Genomic DNA, 23,151 nt, shown 5'->3' with positions numbered 1-23,151 from the left:
TAGGTGTCCCAAGGAGAACAGATATAATACTCAGGACAATGTTACAGCCTTGTAGACATCAATGATACCTAAGTATGTCAGCAGACCACTTACAGATGCATAGATGAATGTGCTGGCCCTTGCTGGGAAGCTGTGCATTTGAGGCTGAAACTTGAAATCATGTAACAAATAGGACCCCAAACACTAGGTGCAGAGATATCAATCTAGCTGTGAGGGAGAAGACTTCTTAGAAGTCTGCTTTTATTAGATGGAATATCTGATGAATTCTTGAGTTGTGTTGATAGAAGATACTGGAACATTCGCAAGATAAAGTGCAGTTCTTCTGACACTAACTAGATTAAGCAATGGGAAAATGTATCATCTGGCCAGAGGGTCTAAGGTAGCATGAAAGTAAAGGGATTGTGATTCACTGTTTAATGATGATGACAAGAAGACTAGTTCTTCTTGGGCTGTTGGACATGCTTCCTTTCGATGTATCTTCTCACATCAGCAACAACGTGAATGCAGTTCTAAGCATTGGGTCCAGATAGACAAAGTCTCTAGAGGAATATATGTGCTGTCACCCACAATTAAGAGCAAGGAAAAACTCACTTAAGCCCTAGTCTTTCTTAATTAATTAATTAACTACTTAATTAATTATATTGTAAAGGTGATGTACAGAGGGATTACTGTTACATAAGTTAGGTTATGAGTACATTTCTTTTTGAACAGTGTCACCTCTTCCCTGATTTAATCTTAGTTTTTTTTTTCCCTGCCAGGCTTCCCACCCCTACAAGTTGCATAGTTCATTTCCAATGTAATGTCTAGTGAGTATCACTGCTGAATTAGTTCAGCCTTTCTCCCACAATTTCTGTGCTCTCCTTTACCCTCCCCCAAATTGATCAACTTACACACAAGATAAAAGGTACAGAAATAAAAAACAGAAACAAAGGAGAAAACAAAACATACCAAAAAATCCAAACAAAAACAAAAAGCAAAATAACAAAAAACCCTTCTGTTTCTATTTCCTGAAGTTAATTTTGTAAACATCTTTTTTATATAATCATATGCACATAGCTAGTTAGCCCTTGTGATCCTTTCCTCAGAATATTCTCATTTGGTCTGCATAAACATTTAATCCTATTTAATTTATCATGTCCAAGTGTAAGTTTTTGCCTTATACCATCCGTTTTGTTTATTTGCACATTTTTATAGGCACATTCTAAAACCATGCAACCTGTATTTCTTTGGGTCTGGCTTGCTTCTCATAACATATTTTTTCCAAGTCTTTCCATTTCCAAGTTATTCATTCTGATGGAAACAGAATTGTACTACGTATGTGTGTGTGTGTGTGTGTGTGTGTGTGTGTGTGTGTGTGTGTGTGTGTGTGTATCAGACTTTCTTGCTCCATTCATCTGATGGGCATCTGGGTTGATTGCATATCTTGGCTATGGTAAACAATGCTACAAAGAACATGGTTGTGCAGGTAGATTTAGTGTAGTATTGTTTGTGGTCTATTGTGTATGCCCAGGAGTAGAATTGCTGGGTCATAGAGAAGCTCTATGTATAGTCTTTTGAGGAACCTCCATACTGCTTTCCAGAGTGGTTGAACATGTTTACATCCCTATCAACAATAGGGATTTGGCCCCATCTCTGCCACCATCTGTTACTTACCTTCACGGTGAGAAGTTTGCCTATTTGAGGAACAATGTGAGTTGATGCAGTCCAAACCTGGAGATCGATTCCCTCTTCTGAGACGTCATGAAAATCCCACCCCCCTCTTTCCAAGCAAGTGTCCCTCTGTCTACCCAACATCCTCCCTTCTTGTGTGAAAGCATTTCCTCATGGTTCAAGGCAGCACAGGTACCACAGAGCAGCAAATCAAGTCTGGATCCTAGCATTTACTTGATCAACAGCTCTCCTTGAACCTTTTCAGATAAGATTTGACCCTGGCAGAGATACTCATTCAGAGAGGATCCTGGCTGATGTCTGCAGGCCTCCACCCCACAGCTATCTATCACACCATTGCACACTCGGTCAGCACTGTACTTGCACGGAAGTTGCAGATGGCCCAGTTCCCACACCTGAGGAACTGAAGAGGAAATCTGACCACGTCTCCTCCACCACACATTTCTGAGCAAGTCTTGGTCCTTGCCTCTCACTGTTTCTAAGCCTAATCCAGAATGAATGAAATGTCAAGTTCATCTTTCAGGATACTTGTCACAGTAGGAGCCAAAGTACTTACTTAGCACAGGACTTGTGACTCTAGCCTTCCTCATATGAAATCCTGGGTTTCAGCAACTCTCAAAACACCTCCACCCCAGAATTTCTCTAGCCACCAGCTTCTCCAGCTTTCACTCCATTAGTCTCTCTTCTTTATAAGGCTGAACCTCACTGAACTTCAGTTAACAATTTTGGTGTTGGTGTTCTCAGTGTGACACGAGTGGAAGAACATTTGTCCCAATGGCAAAGCGTTAATCTCCCAAAGAACAGCCCTTTTCTGAGCCCTCTTGCCATTTGTCTGCTACCCTTTGCTGCCCTCTCCTGGTTATTAACATCTCTGTAGCTCACCCTTCAGAGCTTTGGTGGGTTCAAGGATGCATTAATTCAACAACCATGTATGATGTTCAGACACTGAGAAACAAATACATAGTGCCTAACTTCCAAAAGAACACAGCTGGGAGCGTGGTAAGGGGGAGTGGAAGGAGAGAAAGGAAGGAGAAACAGAGGAGACAGACAAAGGAGAAAGGGTGAGGAGGAAATAGAAGGAGGAATGGAAAGAGGAAAGAACCAGGAGAAGAGGAGAGGGAATGAAATGTGGAATGAATTCCCACCATTCTGCAGATTCTCACCAGCCTATTGCCTAACATCTTCACTTATAAAAATTGAGTACCTCTTTTTTTTCCCCTGTGAGGTTGGAGTTGAAGATCTTTGACCTCCCTCTGGTCAGCGATTATACTAGTTATATCTCCTTTTGGCCTCACTATTTATTAAATGTTTCTCAGCAAGTACCAAGTAGTCTTCCAGGCACCTGTTCAAAAAGAGAAGGGGAGAAAATGCCGGTTTCATCTTCACAGCTCAGGAGGCATAGTTCATTGAATAACAGTTGTGGCACTCACTGGCAGTGTTATTCATAGCTGGGGGAGGATGAGACTATACTTCAAGGACAGCATGCTCCCCATATATTTGGGAAAGAGTCACAAAGAAGCTCAGCTTATGAGTACTGTTAAATGCCTGAGGGAAGCTGCAGGGCTGAGAGGGCCCCAGAACCCAGGCCAGAATTTTCAGCAAATTCAGCTGCAATCCTCACCTGTAGCATGACTTCATCCTGAAGCTGCTCTTCCACCCACCTACTCACCTTCAGCTCCTAATGTCTAACAGAGGATTGTTGAGAGGTTGCAAACTAAGGATAATTCACGAGGCACCCCCCCACCCCCAGTCAGCTCCATTCAACACTGTACAGTACCATAAATCTGTAGTGGGTGGTGAATGAATGCATGAATTTTACATAACTATCCAGGCAAGGAGCTTAGCTTCTGCAAAGAATTTGATCATGCCTGAAATCATTGGGGGTAAGTATTGTTGTTAATTTCAGACAGAAATAGATGTATGGTCTAATGTAGCCTATGAGACATGGACAAAGTATACACTAGGAATCATAGTGATGTCACCAGCTTGCCTTCAGACCTGCAAAGGGACTCCCATATCCTGCCTGAATTGATCCAAACACACATTTTTGTTAGCCTCGTTAAGAGATCAGGACAGACTGCCTGCTCAGAGAGATTGTCTTCGGGGAAGGGGGGGGGGGGGGATTAAAAAAAAAAAAACAGGAGGAAGAGATTTTAACAGCCAGGGAAAGAGCAGAGCAGCATGGCATTGCCCAAGAGAGCCAGAGATGCAGAACAACTTCATGAAAACCTATTACTTCCGGTCTGGAAAACAAACATCCTTAAGACCTGTCTCTTCTTTGATAAATGGGAAGGGCTCCTGTGGGTGGCGATGGACTTTTCCTGAAAGATCCAGCAGGGGCGGTAGCACATTTTGCTTAAAACTACAGCTGGTTTGTCATTTTGGCCTCAGACCGTAATTACAGCTGCCAGAACTCCTCGGAGAGATAATTACAGAAAGGATTCAGCACATTCATTTTATCTACACACTTAACCATCAATTAAATCATTACCATCTAATCCTAGTCCAGAGTGTAGGGATGCTCTGTGAATATATAATTTCGAAGTTTGTTTTCAAATGGTTTTAAATGAAAAATTGTCCAATTTCCGTGGCCAGTGGAGGCCCACGTGTATGTGCGTTCCCTGGGAAGGCATTGCTAGGAATGTCTTCTGCTTTGTGGTTACTGCCTCTGTGGTGGCCTGTACCCACATCAAGAACCAAGCAGGGTTGGACAGGCAAGGTAGAAGGCTGGATTTTGCCTTTGATCACTCTTGGAGTTCACAATTTCCCAAAGTAGGAAACTAAGTACCAGGATTTAGCTGGGAACAGATGGGAAGTCTGTTCAACAAAGAAGTTTCCAGGAAAGCCCTCCTCTGCTGGGATTTGGCTAGGGCCCTGAGCTACCAGCCACTGACTGAAAGAGACGATGGGATCTTGGCACATTGTGAGTCCACAGCTCCTCTGCCCCCCCACCCAGTTAACCTTTTGTCACCACCACTTCTGAGAGTTGTGAGTCTTTGTTTCTAAATGTATTCATGCCTCATTCAATTACTTGGGGGGAAGGGACTGATTGATACCTAGAAGGATGGGTAACCCTTAAAATTGTGCCCACGGTACCTTGATTGCCTTAGTTGTCTTCGTTTCTGAAACCTGATAATTCTGCTTTTTTATTCAACTCTAAACACACAATATCAGATCCTACCTCATAGAGCTTAAATGAAAAAATGAAGGTAATGAGTCTAGCACAGTGTCTGGACACTTCATGGATGTCAGGTAAATTTTATTAATCAGTGTCGTTTAACAAGTAGGAGTGCAAGAATGAGTAGCCAAGGAGGAATTGAGACATCCAAAAATGTGTTTCCAGGAGGTGACATTGATCAAGATGCATTATACTCATTAATTGATATGTTGAATTAAAACCTCTTTCTACAACTACTAAATTAATTAATAATAATAATAATAACAATAATAATGTGTTTCTAAGAGTACCTGTGGGGAGGAATGTGGAAATGTGAGCTGGTGCTGCCCCTGGGCTAACCTTGCCTCAGGCCTATCCTTGGATTCACAGTCACTGGCTTCTAGTGTCTGTCTCTAGAGGTGACCCACCCAGGAGTGGCTGACTATATTACCACCCTGCACTCCCTTCTCCCTGGTCCTGCTCTCCCTTCACCCCTGCTTCTTGCCTCCCCAGGAGATGCTTCCCACACAAGCCTACCATGTCTGCTTTCATCTTTGATGATCTTTGTTGTCTCTCTGGACTTCCCTGGACTGATGCTTAACCTTAATTATGCCTCCATATTTCTGTCCTAAGTCATTTTTTTTGTTTGTTTCTTGTTTTGTCTGTCCTACACTGACCATCTTTTCAGGACAGAAGGCTGACTAATGACCTATAAGGATTTAACTGCTTTCCACCTTCTGGCCCCACAGAGATCATCTTTGTTATGTATATTTTAGTAGTAGAGTTTGAGCTCAAGATTTTCTACTGATTAGGCAGGTCCACTAACACATGAGCCACATCCCAGCCCTTTTTTTTTTTATTTTGTCATGTGTGTGTGTGTGTGTGTGTGTGTGTGTGTGTGTGTGTGTGTGTGCTCGTGCACGCGCGCGTGTGCCAGTGCTGAACTCAGGGCTTCCTGCTCTCCACCAGATTTCCTGCTTTTTCTTGCACTCTGCTACTTGAGCCGTATGCCCACCCTGCATTTTATTATGGTTTTGGAAATGGGTGTCTCCCTGACTTTTCTGCCCTAGCTGACTTCAAACCACCATCCTCCGTGTCTTGGCCACCCGAGTGACAAATGAGCCACTGGCACCCTGATTGTTATTTTCCAAGTAGGGTGTTGCTTTAGGCCTAGACTGCTATCCTCCTATTTATGCTTCCCCAGTAGCAGGGATGAAGGAACACCCACTGTGTCTCTTTTTTTTATTAGTTAAGATGAGATCTCTCAAATATTTTGCCTTGGCTACCTCCAATTGTCTATCAAAGTCATCCCACTGTGCTATAGGTCTGTCTCTTAGACTTGCACCAGAAAGTGAGCAGTGAGGACTCGACCCTTGACAGAAGCTTAGAAGGAAACCTGGGTGTACACTACCCCACCTAGCATGTCCATCCCAGGGTACAGGCCCACTTGCTTCATCAGAGACAGTCTAGCAGAATGGAAAGTATGGGGACCTGCTGAGCACTTTAGGTCACTCTGGTCAAGATTCCCCTGTATTCTGGAACACTGTGGCTCATCCATGAACATTCTCCCACCCTGGATCAGAGCTCCTCTGAGCAGGAGGCAGACAGATCTCCTGTGCCAGGGGAAATATCAAGATGCTGCCTTCCACTTCCTGACTCACCTTGGCACCTCCAACACTTTTCTCCTGGCTCTCCCTGCTTTCCTTTGACTGGTTAGAACCCAAAATGCTCAGCATGTACACAGAGCTCTCCCTGGCCACTTCCTTGCTAGGGATACAGCCTACCACTTGCTCTTAACCTGCATTCGCGCCAGCCAGGCTACTTTTATCCCTTTGCTTAGGATATCTTCTGAGAGCTGTTTTGTGAACTTATTTTTTTTTAGGAGTCTACCTGCTGTGGTTTTAATATAGGTTAAATGTGTCCCCGAAGGGTGTTTAAGCTATTGGGGACTCAGCTTCAGAAAGCACTGCAGAACTGGAGGTGTGGCCACTTCATCACACATGTTTTCTGGACATTTATAATGCAGCCAAGGTGGCTTCTCATTAGAACTGAGCCTGTACCAAACCTGTGCTCTTGCACCTCCAAACCTGTGATCTAGATAAACATCCCCACTTTTTAAAATCAGCTTGCCTTAAGTATTATAATGGAAAACAGGCTAGTACAATGCCCAAGTACAACCTCTGAGTATACAGACCATTGCAGAGACTTCTATAATGTTATTTCGCATGTATGTTTTTGAGCAGATTGTGCAATCTCTGGAAACAGTGTTATATTGGATGCATTTCTGTGCTTAGACCTTTCCATCCCAACTGTGGGTGCTCAGTGTTGGCTGACTGAGGAATGAAGGGTAGACCAGCCCAACTTCCCTTGTGCTTGGCATGAGAGATGCCAACCTCTTTTATATCTTGCAGATGTGGGCCCTTCAGTGGCCATTGCTGCTTGCGTTCAGAAGATTGCATGCTTAAACTTGTACATTCAAAAAGATATATGGAAGAATCTCACTATCTGATGCTTTGCCTTTCAGGATGAGATCACCCCCTCTGGAAAGGCTTTACGAAAAGTCCTCATAATACACAAGGAGACAAATACTACTGGATATTTAGGACCCTTGGGCCTCACACTTAGAATTTAATGATTTTGTGTAGGTGAAATATATGGAGAAAGCAGGAGGGTGGGAGATCAGAAGTAGAGAGAAAGCTTGACCTTCAGAAAGCTTCAGAGCCATCTCCTGTTATGGCAGACCATTTCTGAAGGCAGCTTGTCTTAAAAGAGGGCCAAATCACAGATAGGACCTGGCTTGTTGCCAGAGAAACACTGCTGCCTTTGATAGCTTCAGCAAGTTGTGTGTATGTGTATAGACTCTGCAAGTGGACTTTATCTTCTCTGCTCAGGGCTACACATCCCTGCTGCATCCCGCTACAAGGTAGAAGAACAGGGTAACAAACAGCACACACTGCCGGCCCCCAAGAAGAAAGTGTCAGCCAAAGGGGTGCAGGCTTCAATAAAGCACCGGGTTTTATTTACAATTTCATGCTGCGATGATGCCTCTTGAACTGTACCAAAAATGGCAGCAGTACCACGGTGTCTCTAGCATTATGTCTCACATGTTTCTATTCTGACTTCACTGAAATAGTTGGATAAAGTAGCAAAACCTCCTCAGCTCCAGGACACAAAGAAATTTCTCAAAATAAGTCACCTTTCTTTTTTTTAATAGGGCCTCAGACATAATTCTTCAGCAGGCACAGTGAGTTAGAGGCCAGGTCTCTCCAGCTTTCTCAGACAACCAACTATAATACATGATGGGTTTTTCACAGGATGAGACACCCACTAAGCATGGTTTACTAGTGTAATACAGTGGTTGGACTTGACTTGGGGTAGAAAGAAAATCCAGGGGTAACAGAGACTTTGGGCTCCATGGCATGGATATGGTAGCCAAGGGGCTATTCACAGCAGCCAAGGAGATAAGTTGAAGGCTGATCAGGAAGGGTTACAAGAAGGTAGAGATGCAAAGACATTGAAGAAAAAAAATGACACAACCTACTCCAAGATGAACAGTGTGAGGGATTCAATGGCCTTCCAAAGGGGCTTTGAAGAGAGCAAGAGCGGTGACTTGAGGGAGCCAGGATGGGGTTCAGTGAAGAAGTAGAAGGAAAGCTGTAGTATAGGATTAGGATGTAAGGGGTGGGCAGATAGTGGGGGAACTGCTGACTGGTACCTAAAGAAGACACTGGTTCTAAGGAGCAGAGATACAGAGCTGCATATAGGTAGAAGGAGAGATCAGAGACAATATGATGGGCTTTTAGATTCAGTGGCCCTCTACCCCAGTGCTTCTGGTGTGATCCAGGAAAGGCTCTCTGTCTTCTCTACTTTATCACTGAGATGAAATCTCACACTGGAGAGAGAGGTTCAACTTGTGCTTTCCACCACCTTTTCCTTGGAAAGGTCTTGAGTGTTCCTACGCATTGTAGCAAAGCTTACAGATCTACAACTCAGCTGCTTAGTAGCTTAGAAGACACATCTGTATTAATCGGCACTCAACCTCCAGAATCAGTCTAGGAACCACACAGCTCTGCTGTTTCTAAAAGATATCTCCCTTCTGTGCTATTGTGCTATTCAACTCCCTGAATGCTATGAAGCCAAACAGTGCCAAAGAACATTCAAAAAAATCTTTTGTTTCTATCCTGCTGGCACCAATTCATGAATCCCTTATGACTTCATATTCCCAAACGATTCATGATGTAAGTTATTTTGCTAATTTACTTTCAGTTGTTTTGCTTCTGTCATTTTCCCCACCCCCGCCTAACTATCTACTTCAATATAACTATAATTTCCAAGCCCCATATCTTAATGCATGAAAAATATGCGGTAAAATCAGTAACCAAAACCCTGTTGTCTTTAAAAATCTAAAAGCGAATGCAATATTCTTCTCCACCCCTCTCCCTCGCCCTCAACATTTTAGAAGCTCTGTAGTTATGCTCTGGAGTAATTTTCCACAAATATTTTTTAATGCTCTATCCTGATAAAACTCAAACTTTGCAGTTGCAAAGATTTGATTCCTCTAGAGCAAAACATAATTTTCCCAAGGTATATTAGTAAGCCCTGGAGTGGAAATATCTCATTTTGATTCTGCAGCATTCTTTCTGTCCTCTTTTTGTTAAAAGTAAGATCCCATTTTACTTGAGAGCTTTGTCCACTCCTAACTGTGTGTGCGGTTTGGTGAAGGTAACCGTATTTTCAGCCCCAACAGTGTTTCTCTATTCACAGAGGCTCCTATCCAATCTAGTGAACACATTCAGGATAAATATGTGACTCAGTTTAGGCCCAAGAGTTTTGTTGGAACTATCAGAAGAGTGCCATATCCGTTCACTGAATTTGGAGCTGTGAAGATAAAATAATATGAAGTTGCTAGCTGGTATTTTGATAGCAAAACAGTAGAATCCAATCCCAGAATGTGAACAAACAGAGAAAAGAGAAAAGAGGTAAGGAAAGCAAGGGGTCCTTTCTACAGCCAGCTGTGCCTAAAATGCTCTTGCAAGGAAGTATAGACCCATGAGTAATAACTTTTCACAAACCTGCTGGTCAAAATTTTAACTCTAAGAGGGATAGCTCAAAATGGTTCTACTTACACACAAAAAAACAGAAGGAAAATGTACAAAATACACAGATGTTAATTTTAAACTACAAGTGAGTAATGAGGAATCCCTAAATAAAAAGAACTAACTGACAGCATTCCAGATTTAAAACACAACCTTTTCTGGAAACAACACACCTATAATAAGAAATCAGAGGCTTCGTTTTCCTAGCCAGTTCACTTTTCATGTGCCTGTCCTCTTGATCCTACCCTATAATATCGTTCTTTTACTGTCTCACTCTATAAAATTCTATATAATCCTCAGGATTCTGCTTGAGTACGGCTTTCTCTAGGTGGTATCTAATGAACCACACCTCTTTTAGAACAAAGAACTCTAATAATACTTTGATTTTCATTCACACTGATCAGTTACCAGCTCTGGTTTTTGTTTCGTAACTAGGTGCATCTATCTTTCCTCTTCGCTGTGAACCTTAGGGGTCAGGGATAATATTTTCTCACCTTGGTGAAAGTGAGATAGTCTGACAACATGTACCCAATCTATGTACTTGATTTAGCCTGTATATTTGATTTAGCCTCTCCCATGGCCTTTACTAAAGAAGTTGATTGTTCCTTTGCTTTATGGTGGATGGAGATGTTTCTAGTATAGGGTAAGGAACAAGTAGGATGAGGCTGGTGGGTGTGAGAGTGCCCAAGGGAGGATTAAAACAAACCAGTCTTCACAAACATCCTCACAGTAGGTGACACACCAGGAGAAAGAAACAAAGACACTCCCACACACATATCAGGCTCTCTACAGTGTCCCCTCATGTGGCAAACGGCAGCTAGAAGAATTTGAGGTCTTGTCCTTCAGCCAAAAAAAAAAAAATGCTCACTTTTCTTAAGTGGTAATGATGTTATTCTGAAGGCAGATTCACAGGTGACCAGATTTATTTGTTTATTTATTTATTTTTGGTCTTGAGTCTTGAGCTCAGGGCCTGGGCACTGTCCTTGAGCTCTTCAGCTTAAAAACACTCTACTACTTGAGTCACAACACCATTTCCTGTTTCCTGGTGGTTAACTGAAGATAAGAGTCTCATGGACTTTTGTGCTTAGTATGACTTTGAACTCAGATCTCAGCCTCCTGAGTAGCTAGGATTACAGGTGTGAGCCACTGGTGCCTGGCTTACAGGTAACCAGATTTAATGTCCACTTGATTATGCACTGAAGTTTAGGGTAAGTTGGGAAGTGGGAGGCTAATATATGACTTCGTTATGATTGCCTCAATATTCATATTTATGTCTCTGTTATGGTTCTCAAAGCTCGTTTGGTCCTTTTTTTGGAATCAGTAAAGTTGAACCTGAAAGTGCAAAAGCCAACTACCTTTTTTCCATCTTCACTCACCACAGAAAGATGACTGCTTCAACTCTCCCTTTGTGTTCAAATAGCTCTGATTTTCTTCATCTCCTGTGGGCTCTTCAGTCCGGTCTCTACATTATTTCCAAGGTCGTAGTCCTAAAACACAAACCCAATCATGTTCTTTCCTTACTGAAAATCCTTCAATAACTTCCTGAACAAGATCAAGGACGAGGCTGTCCTCATGGCCAGGATCTTCCTTTACATCCTCCTAACACTTTAGATTAAGGGGTTGCCTAACTGCATTTGAGTCACACACTACTTGTTATTTACCAGTATGCCCTTGCTCCTACTATAACATTTGTGTGTGTGTGTGTGTGTGTGTGTGTGTGTGTGTGTGTGTGTGTGTGTGTGTGAGATCACTGGAGTTTTAAACTCAGAGCCTGGGTGCTGTCCCTGAGATTTTTTTTTTTTTTTTTGTTCAGGGCTAGCACTATATGGCTTGAACCAGAGCTCTTCTTCCAGCTTTTTGCTAGTTAATTGGAGATAAGAGTCTCACAAACGTGCCTTCTTGGGCTGGTTTCCAATTGCCATCCTCAGGACTCTGCCTCCTTCAGTAGCTAGGATTACAAACGTGAGCCACCAGCACCTGGTTCTGATGTCTTGGGCTGTCCTTTATGCCATCGTTGTCTGGCTCATCTTTTAAAAATCTGATCAGTTGTCATCTGTAGGAAGTGTTCTGACAAACCTCTAATGTAGGCTAAATGTGTCCTGTCTGTGCTGTCTTTTCTTAGCATCCTGTACCCACTCCTCACATAGCACTCGATGCCACTTGATGTTATCCGTGTTCATGTCGTCCCCAGAACATCCAGCTGCTGCTTGAGGGTGGAGGCTGATACTCATCATTGTATAACCAGTACCTGGCAAAATGCCTGGCACAGAGGCGGCACTGAATAAATTCTTGTTGGATAGAATTCCAATTTCTTCTGTCTTATCATTTGTAAAGTGATTACTGGTTTCCTAGACAGACTGTGCATGTCAATTTTCCACATCTGCTAGTGTAGGGTGGTTCTCTATATGAAAGTATAAAAGTAACTAAGTACTAACTTTGAAAATCAAAGAAATCCCATTCACATGGGGACTAAGCCCGTCCTTCTTCACGCCACTCCTCCAAGCCCTCGGCACTGTCCACAGCAGTTTAGACAGTGGCGGTCAAGGTCAAGGTCACCGAACTTAGATGCGATTTGCAGCATCACAAAGACAGAGAAACTTCTTATTAATACAAAAGATTTGTTGTATTTTAGGAGAAAGGCTGGGAGAAGCCCAATAACTTCAGACGACAGAATTCCTGCATGTTTAGAGTCACTGGCATGCTGTGGGCCTAGCTCAGCAATCTTTCAAGACACATCTTTGCATTACATCATTTGCTGTATTGAACATTCTGTCCAAGCAAAGATCAATCAGACTTCCTTTAAAAACAATCAGTTTAGGGGCTGGGAATTTAGCCTAATGGTAGAGTGCTTGCCTAGCATACACAAAGACCTAGGTTTGATTCCTCAGTACCACATATTTAGAAAAAGCTGCAAGTGGTACTGTGTTTCAAGTGATGGAGCTCTGGTCTTGAGAAAGTACAAGGACAGTATTCAGGCCCTGAGTTCAAGCCCCAGGACTGGCCAAAAATAAAAATCACTTTACAGTGGGAAATGCTAGATTCAAGTAAGTATGTATTTGTTCAAAAAATATTGATTCAGTACCTACCTACAGTGATGCATTTGTGAAAGAAAAGTAGATAAAAATCCCTTTGGGTCATGGAAGAAACAGAAAATAGACGTTGTAAATGAGCATACTATGTAACACTAATGACTATGAAAACAAACAGAGTAAATCAGAGGATCAGCAGTGGGGCATGACTTGTTTATTTAGTACAGAGAAGTCAAATCATTGAGCAAACACAGAAGGAAATCAGTAGTGAGCCTATGGCCATGTGGACTTTCATCCTTACGGAATCTCATACAAGAAACACAATGGGAGATTCAGAGACGGGGCAAGAGGTGGGGCAGGGAGAAGTGCTACATGAGATCAGCAAGGTACTGGATAGGCAGAGCTTAGGTTGTAAAAAAATGTGCTAAGGCTCACACCTGTAATCCTAGCTACTCAGGAGACTGAGAATCTCAGTTCAAAGCCAGCCCGGGCATCAAAGTCCATGCAGCTTTTTGTCTCCAATTAACCACAAGAAAACCAGAAGTGGCGCTGTGGCTCAAGTGGTAGAGTGCTAGCCTTAAGCTAAAGAGCTCAGAGACAGCACCCAACCCCAGAGTTCAAGCCCCACAATCGATAAAAAAAAAAAAAAAAAGAAAAGAAAAAGAAAGAAAGAAAAAAGAAGAAAAAAAAAAGAATGAGGTAGGGCCGGGAGTTTGGCCTAGTGGTAGAGTGCTTGCCTAGCATGCACGAAGATCCGGGTTCAATTCCTCGGTACCACCTACATAGAAAAAAGCTGAGGCTCAAGTGGTAAAGCGCTAGCCTTGAGAAATCCCAAGGACAGTGCTCAGGCCTTGAGCTCAAGCCCAGAACTGGCCAAAAAAAAAAAAAAAAAAAGAGGTAGGTCGTTGTAAGTACTATGGCTGATTCTTTGAGATAAAAGACTAGTTCAGAACTTTCAAGAGAGGGGTAAAGCTAGGCATAGTGGCTTACACTTATGAATTAGCTACTTAAGAGGCAAGCCCTTCCAGGAAGAAGTTCATGAGACTCCATCTCAACTAATAACACATACCATTATCCCGGATATGTGTGCTAGGGAGTTGGGAGAGGACAGTAGCTTGGCACAGTAAGAGAATTACGGCCCCAGCTAGCCTTATAAATTGAGGTCCTATTTTGGAAATAATCATGCAAAAAAGGAGCTGGAGCCTACATGATAGAACAGCTGTTACAAGCACAAGGCCCTATTATTGCCTCTTCCACCCCCTCCCCCAGCAAAGAAGAGATGGAAAGATAGGTAGAGAGAGAGAGAGAGAGAGAGAGAGAGAGAGAGAGAGAGAGAGAGAGGGAGGGAGGGAGGGAGGGAGGGAGGGAGGGAGGGAGGGAGGGAGGGAGGGAGGGAGGGAGGGAGGTGTAACATGACCTAAGTTTGTAACTGATACCTTTGCTGCCATGTTAAGAAGAGACCATAGCCAGACATGTTGGTACATGCCTATAATCCAAGCACTGTAGAAGTGGGAAGGACTAGGATATGAATGCCAAGTTAGAGTCATATAATAGGATGATGTCTCAAAAACAAATCCTAAAAGATAAAACATAAAAAATAGAAAAGAAGTAAGGCTGGGTTCCAATGGCTCATGCCAATAATCACAGCTACTCTGGAGGCTGAGATCTGAGGATCATGGTTCAAAGCCAACCTGGACAGAAAAGTCCATAAGACTCTTATCTCCACATAATCACAGAAAAAGCCAGACACATGAGGATACATAAGAGAATTTCCCACGCTGTTGCACGAAGGAATTTACCATGATGTTGCTGCCTCAAGCCAAAGATCATTGGCAGCTTTTAGAAAGCAGAAAAGGGCATGGAAGAATTTTTCTTTAGAGCCTTAAGAATAAAGTAAGAAAAGCTGGATGTGGTGGCTCACGGCTGTAATCTTAGCTATTCAGGAGGCTGAGCTCTGAGGATCAAGGTTCAAAGCCAGCCTGGGCACTAAAGGACCTGACACTCTTGTCTCCAATTAACCTCTGGAAAATGGGAAGCAGGGCTGGGCTCAAGGGTAGGGTGGTAGCCTTGAGCTGAAGAGCTCAGGTACAGTGCCCAGGTCCAAGAGTAGGGTGGTAGCCTTGAGCTGAAGAGCTCAGGGACAGCATCCAGGCTGAGTTCAAGCCCCATGAATGGCCCTCAAAAAAAAGAAAGAAGAAGAAGAATAAAGTAAGAAAGAGAATAAGGTTCTATTGTTCTAAGCTGTCTAGTCAGTGGTAATTTGCTATTGCAGGCCTACATAACCATGGATAAAACTATCATTTAACAGAACTATGCCTCAGTTTCTCTTATCTATAGAAGGATAGCAGAAACTTGTGATGAACAATAGACTAGACTAGTGCATACTAAATGTTATGCAATGTTAACTATAATAATGCTTAAAGACCTAGTCATTTTACTTTTATATCAAAATATTCATTTTACCTTGTTCTTTGTTTCTCAATTAACTCATTAATCTAATAGATTAAATTTTCCTAAACTTTTAAACACCAATTTCTTACTTAATCAACTTCTCATAAACATCTTTACATAAAGAAAAACTTCATAAATACAGCAAATAAAACTCTCCAACGTATGTAGGCACTGCAATTAATTGATTAGCTAAATTCCTTGAACATTGCAAACTAAAATCACAAATATAGAAATGTCATTATATTGAATACTTCAAACCCAATCATACTGTATCATCCTGTTGCCTAGTATGTTCAACCATACTGGGTATTAAAATCATTCTCAAGTACTTAACAATGCTAATAATGTCAAAAAGTAAAAGCTTGCCTTTAGGTTAAATTATCGTGAATATTTCAAAACCTTAAAATCAATTTTATAACTATAGTATAATAAAATTTTCTAAGCATTTCAATAGTAACTGAATTTCACTCATTAAGTTCCCTCTAATATATCTATTAAAATCATGAATTTAGTGCATCATAAATTCTAGTACATCATATGATGAAACATTTAGCTTAAGAAACATAAAAGTCTATAATTGCAGTTACTCAGGAGACAGACAAAAATCACGAATTCAACTCCACACTGGTGACATAGCCAAACCCTGTCTCCCCCCACAAAAAATGAAACCATAAAATAAGTAGAATCAGAAAAACAGTGTGCATTACATTTGAATAAATATAATTTGCACAAAACCATTATTGCTCTATCATTTATAAATCTTGCTTATTTTTATCATTCTGGTGCTGCAAAATGACATTTCTAAGTAACAGGAACAGAATTAGTTCCAATCATCATCAACAGCAGTGGAAAAATACATGGAATAAGGCATGAGTTGCTTTCCAGGAGAATTTTATCAGAGCTAGGAATTAACAAAGCAAGTCGCTTCAGGTTGGCTTCTGCTTGCTTTCTGTCACTGGAAGAAAACCTCAGCCATCTTAAATGGAATTTAATCTCACAATCCTGAGCACCATATGCCCCAAGAACCATTCAATTTCCATCCTTACCCAGATTTTTTTAAACACGCACACACACACACACACACACACACACACAAGAGCTTCCTCCTCAGAATTTGTTTTACTTCTCGCTAATCCTTTTAGATTCCGTGATCATCCACTGACCACTGTGAGCCCTTCTTCAAGAGCTCTTCTTCAAGAGCTTACTCTTTATACATTGATCATCTTTGTATTTTCAATGTGTATCACAGATACCTAGTGCCTGAAAATGAATGTCTGACAAATGAATAAATGTGATAAGTATAAATCTGAAGTGGCAAACTCCAAATGTCTTCCACGTGGCTCATCAGGTAGAGTTATTTGTACTTTATCTTGATGCCCTTGCTTGCCCCTTCCTCTGGAAAGAGCATATAACAAAGCACATATCTCAAAGCCTACTTACCAGTAAATCTTAACACACTTCCCCATGAAGCCTCAACTGTTCAGAATTTTTCTAGACTGAGACTTACTTGTAGACAGGTACTACATTAGAGTTGGCATGGAAAGCACAGTAATGTGCCATCTCAAGCTTGCTATTTAAAAGCATACATTTGGATCCATAAAAGCATGGTGTAGATTCTGGCTCTGTCATTTGCTGCTTTCATTATTTGGCCATTTTCAGACTTAGATACCTCATCTGTAAAAAATGTAATGTCCACTACAGAAGGTGGAGGTAAGTATTCAAAAATAGTCCTTATTTTCCATGATGTTGTCAGAAGCTCCTGGCTGGTGGTGTCATTATATTCGCGCTGCTTTATTTCTTTAACATACAGATTCTTAAATATGTCATTTATAGGGAAATGGATGGACCTAAAGGAACTCAGATTGAATGAAGTCAGCCAGGCACAGAGAGACAAAGAGCACATATTTTCTCTCATATGTGGAAGTTAGACCTAGAATATGAATGTATTTGAACCCATATATGAGCCATATACATATATATATGTGTGTGTGTATATATATATATACGTATATATATATAGGATCAAACTGACTAGGGGAGAATACATACATGAGTAAGATTCCATGGTGTAATGCTTTGAACAGTTATTAGGCAGTTCAATAACATGAATATCAGAAAGCTGAAACATGTCTTTTTTTAATATTTTTATTGTAATTAATAAAAGGGTTACATGATATTTGCCAGATGGTAGGTGCATTAATTCACATACATTGATACCCTTTCACATGTCCTGAAACATGTCTTGATTAACAGAGGTTGGAATTAAAAAGTGGAGGAGCAGATAAATGGGACATTCTCTCATGTGTCCTCATGTGTCTGCATCAATTCTGGCTTTTTCTGTGGTTAAGTGGAGATAAGAGTCTCAAGGACTTCTCATGAAAAAGTGGAGGAGCAGAGGAATGCTGGGTGAATACAACCATAACAATGTGTGTTTATGAATATCCATATAGTCCATATATATAATATTCATATATATATGTATCTGAGAACTGAATCACAAAACTTGAGGCGATTGAGTAATGATAGATTCAGTGGGGAGAATGAGGGAAGGGGTGATTCTGATCAAGATGCACTGTAAGCATAAATTAACATGTTAAACTGAAACTCCTTTGAAAAAAACAAAACAAAAATTTTTTAAGGATATCCACTTTGGAAAAGGGGAGAAATGAATCTAAGTGGGAACAATGTCATATTTCTTCACATACATATTTGTAAAGCTACAAATAACTAGCGAACAAGATCTTTCGAATTTGCTGTTTCAAATCAAATATTTTAAGACAGCATGACAATATTAAATACATACATGATTGGCTGATGTAATAATAAGAACCACTTCAATTGACAAGCTTCTTATTTCAAAGGCCCAAGATACTTCCTGTAATCAAACCCCATTTTCAAATCCAGAGTGAGATTTTTATCTAATGTTCCACTCCATCTTCTCGTGTTCTTAATTTGGGGTGAGTTCCAATGACCTGTCTCACATCAGCTGTCATTTTTCTGAGTGAAATGTCACTGCACATTATAGTTTTATTGGGACATTTCTCATCTTTGGTTTCAATTCAATTTAGTTCAAATCAAATCCGTATGTCTCCGGACAATTGAATCCATTTAAAATCCTCTCAGTTTCAGAGCGGATAGTCAACAGTACTTCCCGTCAACGTTGCTGCAGTTCCTGGTACTTTCCAAAGATACAGGGCTGCCTATGAAGCTACTGCATCTGATAAGGGGTGGTACTGGGACACTGTGTTGTGCTCTGTGTAGTGAAATGGGCCTGTGCTAGGACTGGAACCAGTAAGGCCAGCAATATAAAGACCAGTGATCACACCACCATTGCTCTTGTCAGTGGAGTCAGTGGGATTGACTCATTCCCTACATCAAACTGGGTCAATGCTGATCTGCACTACAGACAACCCTTTCTTCACACCTTGCTCTAGGAAAATCTCGGATGAGAAACAACTCATTGGGTGATACAAATTGTAGTATATTTTCTCTGTGTTGTTTGATTGTATTTTTCAGCCTTTTTCATCTTCAAAGACAGGCATTTAGTTAACCCAACTATTCCCTGCTCACCGTTGCCCTTCTAGACAACTGAACTAGGATTTTCACACTTGTCTGACTTTCCCTGGACTACATTTATTTCCCAGAAGCTTCCCTTGGGAGACCATTTGTAGAGTTGAGCTGCCACTCCTTTAGTTCCATCGCAACTCCTTTATGCTCTCAGGTTTGTGGCTTCCATCCCTGGCTAAACATTCTGGTGCTTCAGTGACCTTTTCCAAAGGAAGAAAACAGGATCTTGTACTCACATAGAAGTAGGCCTAGAAAACTCACCCAGCTAAAGGGCTTCACTTGAAGGAGAGAAACCAGCATGCCACTCTATAGCATGCCCAGCAGCTGTGCTTGATTGTTTGGTTCTGGTAACTGCACATTCATAGAAACCCATCAAATTAGCAAGTCCAGATATAAACGTCAGATGGGAGCTGCAGTATAACTTAGCCATTGCCAACATGATCTCCACTAGTGCTATTGTTGACTATAGAGACTGGAAAACATTTGGCTCAGGTCACAGCCCAGATTAAAACAAACCAGGTACAGAAATGGTCCCTAAGGCTGGGTACTTTGACAGAGTCATACCCAAAGCAGTTAGATTCATTCAAATGGCAAAGGGAGACAAAAGTCATAACAAACAATGACATTGTACACAATTGGGGTATAGGTTAAAATCATTACACATGCAGGCCACTACACAGGATAATCCATAGAAACTAAGTAAAAAAAACTAGGAAATCATTAGTTGGATATAACACTAACCACAGGCTGCTGTCATAGTCTAGAGTATCGTCAAGGCAGCTTACTTAGCCAGGGTTAGAATTTGTGAATGCCAAGGCAGATACAACAGTTTTAAAGATATCAGATGCATAGCGTGGGCCTACAATGTGCATTTGGAAGGATGTAATTACCAGAGTTGGGATTTTGAAATTAAAAGTCTTGGTTTCACCTCAGCCCTGACAGCAGCAAGGTGGTTTAGTGGAATTTAATCTCTCTGCAGCCCTGTATGCTCCAAATAAAGAAGCACATGGGATTCTTTAATAATTTGTAAAGTCTAGTAGCTCAGTAGCTATGTACAAATGACTGAATAAAACCATGCCAATCAAAATGAACTCCAAGATAAGGAAACAAGAAGTTTTTGTTGTTTTTAATGTACTGTGCCTTTATTTATTTATTTATTTATTTATTTATTTATTTATTTAGTTTTTCTCTTCGGTTTTTTACCTGTTGTCATTGTTTATGATTTTGGTACCCTGTGTCTTGTGTATACATTTATCTGATTTGGGAAAGGGAAAGGGAATAACAAAATGGTCAGACAAAGGACCAAGAGTGAACCAATGCAACCAAGATTCTCACAGGACACTGTGTTAGAAATGAACTTTACTTCCTGGGGAGAGTCCGGGGGGGGGGAGGGAGGGGGGAGAGAGGGTAACAAGTTTGACAAGAAATGTGCTCATTACCTTACTTACGTAACTGTAAACCCTCTGTGCATAATCTTTACAATAAAATTAAATTAAGTTAAAAAAAGAATTTGTAAAGTCCATATCCTAGTGCCTGGCACATGGTGGGTTACTCACACATGAGAGAATGTGGTACACAGCCTGTTTGGCTAACAGCTCAGACCATATTCATCAGTGGGCGGAGCATGTCGATAGCTTGCCTTCCCTGATAAGGAAGGACTCAGGTGCTAACAAACAGGGTCTTTAAAGATAGATTCCTATTCAAGCAGGAAAATATGGGCCAGAGCCTAACATGGAGTTGGGCTGAAAACTAGTGCCTTTACAGCGCACTCTAGAGACTAGTATTTTGTCTGGGAAATAGAGTTTGATTGATAATGTTAACACAAATATACATTTACCCTTTCCTTAAAAACTCTTAGTTGTGCAGATACTCAGGTGCTAACTGCAAGGATCATAGTCAGATGTGGCTCTTTCCAAAACAGTGTATGCTGTGGCATTTATCACTTTCATCATAGCTCCATGTGAAAACTCTTCATCTCTGTAAAGTAGTTGGAAAATGTTTGTTGCTGGCTCCTATTTACATGTAATTTTCTTGTTATCACCATATCTATAAAAATGAATGCAGGGGCCAGGAGTCTGGTCTAGTGGTAGAGGGCTTGCCTCACATACCAGAAGACCGGGTTCAATTCCTTGGTACCACCTACATAGAAAAAAAGCCAGAAGTGGTGCTGTGGCTCAAGTGAGAAAGCCCAAGGACAATACTCAGGCCCTGAGTTCAAGCCCCAGGACTGACAAAAAAAAAGTGAATGCAGCACTAGGCCTTAGAAGATGTCCTGAGTTGGATTTTAGGTGAAGGCTAGGTTGAGTGTGCAACACAAGAGAGCCTGCTAACCCAAGTGTGAGGCTTTGTGAGACAAGCCCACTTTTCACATCTGAGGAGAGAAATATGGATGCTGCAATATTTCACTGCTTGCACCCCACTTTCTAGCATACCTTTCTGATATCACAGCTCATTAATCCTCAATCCTAATGATTTTCCACTGTACCACAGCACCTGCCTTTGTGACTCCATGAGATTACTACTCTGCCAAAATGGCCTTTCCTCCTTCCCCACTCATGAACTTCTCTTTGTTCTAAATGGCACAGTTCAAGACTTACTCTTCAGAATCCTCCCAGAAGAACCTACTTAGTTCTCATGAGGGCTCTATAGCACATTATACATACCTCTTCCATTCCCCTTCCCACCTGGGGCATCTTGAAAGCAAGGTAAGTATCTTAAAATGTAGAATTAAGGACCAAGTAACTTTTTTTGTTTCTCTTTACAGAAACGATGACTACAGATAAGAGGACTGCTTGTGCCAAGGACATAGTAGAACAACCATCTAACAAAGATCTTAAGTAACTTTACCCATCTAAGAAACACCTGGACAACTCCAGTGACCAAATACTCAGCTGTAACTACAGCAGTTACTGGCCCTCCTTGTAAATCGGGTTTGGTAAACCCTAATGGTCTAGCTACCTACTTTCAGGTGGCCCAAGGTGATATACTATAGAAGAAGGTCATCTCTCTTTGTCCAGAACCCAGATTGGTGTATAGAAGGGAGCAAGTTAACATAGGGAGAGTCCCCAGAGTATCAGGACTCTCGGTGATTAATATAAGGCCCTTGGTAATGGGGACTTCACATCTGCATTGGCAGTGGTCACTCTAACATGATGTTATTTGTATGAATGCCCTGGAAGGACAGAATATTTTAACATACATCCAGGTGCTAAATAGGCAGCAAACTTCAGTTCAAACTCCACTAATGACTGTCTTCAGAGGATAATTTCACCCCAAGAAGTGATTGAGCTTTACAGAGAACTGCCTTCCCACCCCACCTCACCCCCACCTAGAGAATAATAGGACAGGTTGGCCATTCCTCCAGGGAAAATCTAGTGCAAGGAGGGTTAGTTCACAACAAATTCACTGCCCCCTCCCATGCACATGGCAGAGACCCAGTTCACCACAATCCCCCTTTCCACTAAAATCAGAATCTTAGTTCCGAGATTCTAGAATATAATTTTTTGGGTAGCCAGCAGCCACTTCTTTTCAGGTGGTATTAGAATGAACTTATTAGAGAACTATATGTCTCAGTGACATTTGCATTCTAGAGTATTTTTTCCCTTTTGCACCCAGGGAACCCTTTAGGAAACAGATGTGTAGCACTGTGTGAGAAGAGATTGCCAAGAGATGGCATAGTGGTCCCCAAAGAGTGGAAGGCCTCCGGGGCCTCCTTGGCCTTTATGCCCTCTGGGGTATTCCCATATACAACAGCCAGAATTTAGACTTGGGCAGCCACAGACAATGGTTTCTCTTTCCCTTCAGACCCATTTCACTTGCATAGCATTTGGGGAATAGAAATATCTGTAAGAGGGAAGGTCAAGGGCTCTTCCCCTACTGGCCTTCAGCACTCCTTCTTTCTTGCCAGTCTACTGCCAGCTATATGCCTCATCCTCATTGCTTCTGCCTCCAAAGAAATGAAACCAAAGGCTTTCAGCACACCCAGAGGAACAGAGGGCTGTAACCTGGTGTTCTTCTGTCTCTCATTAGGAGTGCAAGGCACTTCTCCCCTCCCCTACATCTGCACTATTTCCCTTTCCTAACATTTCCCTTTCCTACCATTTCTGCAGCAGAATTCAGAGCTGGATAAACAACAACAAAAAAAAGGGAGCTCATTATTATCCACATGGGACTCCCTGGGTGG

At 41.6% G+C, this 23,151-nt stretch overlaps 1 protein-coding gene across 1 annotated transcript in view; it reads left to right on the top strand.

Annotated features, from left to right (window-relative positions):
- Syt9 (synaptotagmin 9) overlaps positions 1-22,499 on the top strand; it is a 163,739-nt gene extending 141,240 nt beyond the window's left edge. Inside the window, exon 7 of the mRNA XM_090348253.1 lies at positions 21,733-22,499. Within this exon, the coding sequence (XP_090204379.1) occupies positions 21,733-21,741 (9 nt within the window). The 3' untranslated portion in view covers positions 21,742-22,499. The remainder of the gene's footprint in view (positions 1-21,732) is intronic.
- The last annotated feature ends 652 nt before the right edge of the window (positions 22,500-23,151 follow it).

The sequence above is a fragment of the Megascapheus bottae genome, chromosome 16, assembly GCF_031878675.1.
Source record: "Megascapheus bottae isolate mThoBot1 chromosome 16, mThoBot2.hap1, whole genome shotgun sequence".
Lineage (NCBI taxonomy): Eukaryota > Metazoa > Chordata > Mammalia > Rodentia > Geomyidae > Megascapheus > Megascapheus bottae.
The sequence above is the reverse complement of the archived record's forward strand: the minus strand, read 5'-3'. Positions and strand labels throughout refer to the sequence as shown.